The following is a 4,466-nucleotide window of genomic DNA, read 5'->3' on the forward strand; positions in this document are numbered from 1 at the left end:
GGATGTTCTTTACTGGCTTGCCTCCCCTGGCTTGCTCGGCCTGCTCTCTTATAGAACCCAAGACTACCAGCCCAGAGATGGTCCCACCCACAAGGGGCCTTTCCCCCTTGATCACTAATTGATGAAATGCCTTACAGCTGGATCTCATGGAAGCCTTTCCTCAACTGAAGCTCCTTTCTCTGTGATAACTCCAGCTGCAGTACAGGAGGGAAAGCTATTTTCTAATCCTTTATTTGTCAAAAGTCTATTCCTGTGTGGCGATTGAGCACACCTGGTGTTCAGGTTGCCCTCGCAGCAGTGGCCTAGCTGCAGAGCTGCCAGACTCGGCAATAGAGCATGATGGTAATTATTTACACTGAGAGTGCATCAAGCAACTATTACAATTCATGTTTCTCGAAACCTAATGTTGGCTTGAAGCAGTTACTTCAGAATAGGTAATTATTGGTAATGTTTACATGAGTGGGATGTGACAGAGTGGATTCTGATGTCCATGTCACTGGAGAATTTATTTATTTTTTTCTAAAGCAGCCTCACTCTTAAAGCTATACTAATTTTTCTTCAACCCTAGTTTTAAAAATAACTAAGGCGTTTGTAATTTGGTAAAGTCCCTCCAAGCTCAGTGATGGAAGGGAAGGGAACACTCAGGTGCCTCAGGGAGCATGGCCAGGGTGACCAGGAGTAAGGTGAGGAAGTGTTTGCCTTGTTCTGACCCCTGAGAAGACAAGGGAATTGTATCACGTCTCAGACCCATGGAGAAGGTTCAGTGGTTCTGAACTGAACCAGTGAAGATTCTGGTTTGTACTGGTGTGAAAACTGGAGTGCTTCTGGGTTGCCCCAGAGCATCGCTCATTAGGATTTTCATGTCCTTTGGTACCATTGCACTCTCAAGCTTGTGGCCGTTCTCTTCTGCAGGATGGTGAGGTGGATGCTGAGGAGCTGCAGAGATGCTTGACCCAGTCTGGAATGAGTGGGACTTACGCACGTGAGACCATGTTTGCTCTTGTTGCTTCTTTCTTGTTGCATAGGCGATTAGGATAGGAAATTCATGTCTAGCATTTCAGTCCCATACCTAAAATAGTAAACGCTCTACATATAACAGGTCTAAAGGATCCGATAGTTCTGGTTACTATGAAAATGGCTGTCCATTTACACTCCTGACTTAAAACATAAACTACTCAGGAGACAAATTTTTTTGTTTGTTTGTTTTTGTTTTTTTTCGAGACAGCGTTTCTCTGTGTAGCTCTGGCTTTCCTGGAACTCACTGAGTAGACCAGGCTGGCCTTGAACGCAGAAATCCGTCTGCCCCAGCCTACCAAGCATTGGGATTAAAGGCATGCGCCAGCACTGCCCAGCAGAGACACATTTTTAAAAGTGGTTATAAGTGGTTTCGTTCAAATTTTGCTTCCAGACTGCAGTGTCCATAGCTTTAGCATCTTTCAGCTGTAGCTTTTCGATTACCAATTGATGTTCTGCTGTGGAAAATGAGTATGTAACTACCTTCCGACCTTAAAATCACTCTATCCCTCTAAAATTTCATTGTTTGTTCTGCTGATGTATAATACTGTATAATATGTATATAATTTGGGGCCCATCATTAGCATTTACCTTATCTCATGTCTACACGTGGCTTATAGCTGTGTTCTGTGACAATGTATGGCTACCTTTCTTTGTTAAGTAGCCTTTTGTCTTCTCAGAAATCACAGTGGCTAGTAGAGGTAAGATACTGCTGAAATGGTTGCTCCATTAAGGGAAGATTTTGATTGTGCATAAGAGAGAAAGTAGCTAGAGTCATATGGAAGAGTCCAGTGTAAAGAAAAAAAGACAGGGGACATTGACAGGGCTATCTGCAAGAGGAGGGGGAATAGGAGTACATAGCAAGGGAGGGGATAGTACAGAATAGCAGGGGTAGGGTGGGGTGGTAATGAGGATATGGGGGGGGGCAGGAGGAAAAGCTTGTTATGTAGAGAACAGATGGATATTTGGGAGGAGGGAAGGCTGAGGAGGTGAGAAGGGCCAGAATGTTAAGGGGAAAGATACATTAGTGCCTTATGAATAGGCACGGTAGGCGCATCGAGGCCAGCACAGGCTTTGATAGGCAACCATGGGAATACAGCCATGGCAAACCATCTGCGCTTCTGCCAGAGGCAAAGGAAATGTCTCCCTTTGGCAGATGGGAACTTGTTTCAGAAGTTTCTGAGGTATGCTGGTTCTTATCTAAAGGCCAGAAATCCATCTAAGGTCCAGCTTGAGCTAAGCCAAGACTCATTTCTGGACATGTGCACTGCCTTCTAGAGTTTGGGGAATCGGTGTTTGCTAGGGATTGCGTCCCTCTGATTTTCCCGGGCTTTCTGGGATGCTCTCTGTGTTACAGGAGGGTCTCTGTCTTTCACCTCCACTCTGCACTTCTTTCTCACTCCAGAGTTAAATCTCTCCTCTTATTCTGCCTCTGTTGTCTAGTATTTATTCCACTGAGGTATCTCATTAAGTGGCTTTTATCAACTTTTGAGACTTTAAGTGTCTGAAGATGCTTTCATTTTTGTCTCAATCATTGAGTGGCTGCTTGTCAATGGGTAGAGTTCTCCGAGACAACCCATTTCCACATATACTTCACAAAGAATGTTTTACAGAGCAGTGGGCAGAGTCCAGCTAGAAGAAGCAGGAGGAGGCCTGGGGTTTAAATGCTCCTGCCGAAGACTTTCCTGCTGTTGTCTGGTTGACAGTTTCACGCGTTTTCAGAAGGACGTCTGGTCTGCAGGTCCATCATCTAGGTTTCTCTCTCACCGGCATCAGCTTTGCTTTTCCTCTCTGGACGCTCAGGGATCATTCTGTTTCTCACAGGCCCCTGATGCTCTGGCCTGTCACAGTGTAGTGTCTCGTGGTCTTGCGTGGGGGAACTGAGTGGGTGTGTTCAGTCTGGAATCTCTTGTACTTTTTTGTTCTGGGAAATTTTCTTCAGTGGTGTTTCCTCTTTCTGTAATGTGTGTTATTTGGACCAAGTCATCTGTTCTCCTTTTTGTGGAATGTCCTCAACGTTCTTTTATAGACCTTCTGTATCTTTTCATCTTGGATGGTAGTTTTGTAAGCTCTAAGAGCCTCTGCTCTTTTTCACAAATGCTACACTTTCTATTTCTATTAATAGTTCTCTGAACCTATTAATATGCTTATTACATGGCCTTTTCTTCCTTAAAATTACTTTTCTTTTCTGCCTTCTTTGGTTATTTTCCCCGTCAGTTCTTGAGTGTCTAACACTTTGATGCTCATGGCTCAGAAAAATGCTGAGTAAAAGCCCTGGTCTGGTAGACTGTTCTTCCACGTAAGGTGAAGCCGGACAGTTTTGCTCTGGGATTCAGGGCTCACTGTCATGAGAGATTTCCTTTGTTTCCTTTAGGCTGCCTTTTCTCCTGTTCTCCTTAAGAGAAAAAGCAGACTTTCACAGTTCTTAACTCTGTGTAAATTTTTAGTTAATTGGCTTGTTCTCTGTAGCTCATTATTCCCATTGTGCCTAGTGTCCCACAGTCCAGAAACATCTCCAGAAAGTGAACTCCTGCTGGGTGACAGTGTAGGTGTACCAGCCATCCAACTGAGTAAAGGCAGAGAGGGGATTGGGGCTTTGCATGCTCTTAAAATAGCCCTTCCCTCAGTTCTGTTTTTAGCCCCACCTTCACACACATGTTCAGAAGCTGCCAATTCCTCAACAGTTGGCATCTTTCCCAAGGTAACTAGGTTGTTTCTCAGCATTTCTTGTTATCCGTAAACATTAAATAGCCACATCTCTCGACTTTCTAACTTGCAAAATAATTTTCTGTTATTTCCTTTTCCTTTAAGGGTTGAAGTCCACCCCGACCCCCAAGCAAAACCCAAGGATAAAGTAAAATCTGTCATTTTGGGCATGAAAAGTCTGTCTTTCTACAGTATAAAAATATTTCATCTTTAAATTTCTATCCTGAGATTGAATATGTGCTTACTTGTTTATATAATTTTTTGAAAAAGATATTTATTTATTTATTTAGTTAGTTATATGAGTACACTGTAGCTATGCTAAGACATACCAAAGAAGGCATCAGCGCTCATTACAGATGGTTGTGAGCCACTATGTAGTTGCTAGAAATTGAACTCAGGACCTCTGGCAAGTCAGTCAGTGCTCTTAACTACTGAGCCATCTCTCTAGCCCTGTTTATGTTATTTTTAATTTCTGTTTTTTTAAATTAGATATTTTCTTTATATACATTTAAAATACTATCCCGAAAGTTCGCTATACCGTCCCCCCGCCCTGTTCCCCTACCCACCCACTCTTGCTTCTTGGCCCTGGCATTCCCCTGTACTGGGGCATATAAAGTTTGCAATACCAAGGGGCCTCTCTTCCCAGTGATGGCTGACTAGGCCATCTTCTGCTGCATATGCAGCTAGAGATACGAGCTCTGGGGATATTGGTTAGTTCATATTGTTGTTCCACCTATAGGGTTGCA

At 43.4% G+C, this 4,466-nt stretch overlaps 1 protein-coding gene across 1 annotated transcript in view; it reads left to right on the forward strand.

Moving 5' to 3' along the window:
- The window catches only part of Gca (grancalcin), a 29,631-nt gene that overhangs the window by 14,491 nt on the left and 10,674 nt on the right, over positions 1-4,466 (forward strand). The window contains exon 3 of the mRNA XM_021185780.1: positions 913-982. Coding sequence (XP_021041439.1) covers positions 913-982 — 70 coding nt within the window. The remainder of the gene's footprint in view (positions 1-912; positions 983-4,466) is intronic.

Source organism: Mus caroli, chromosome 2 (genome assembly GCF_900094665.2).
Source record: "Mus caroli chromosome 2, CAROLI_EIJ_v1.1, whole genome shotgun sequence".
NCBI lineage: Eukaryota > Metazoa > Chordata > Mammalia > Rodentia > Muridae > Mus > Mus caroli.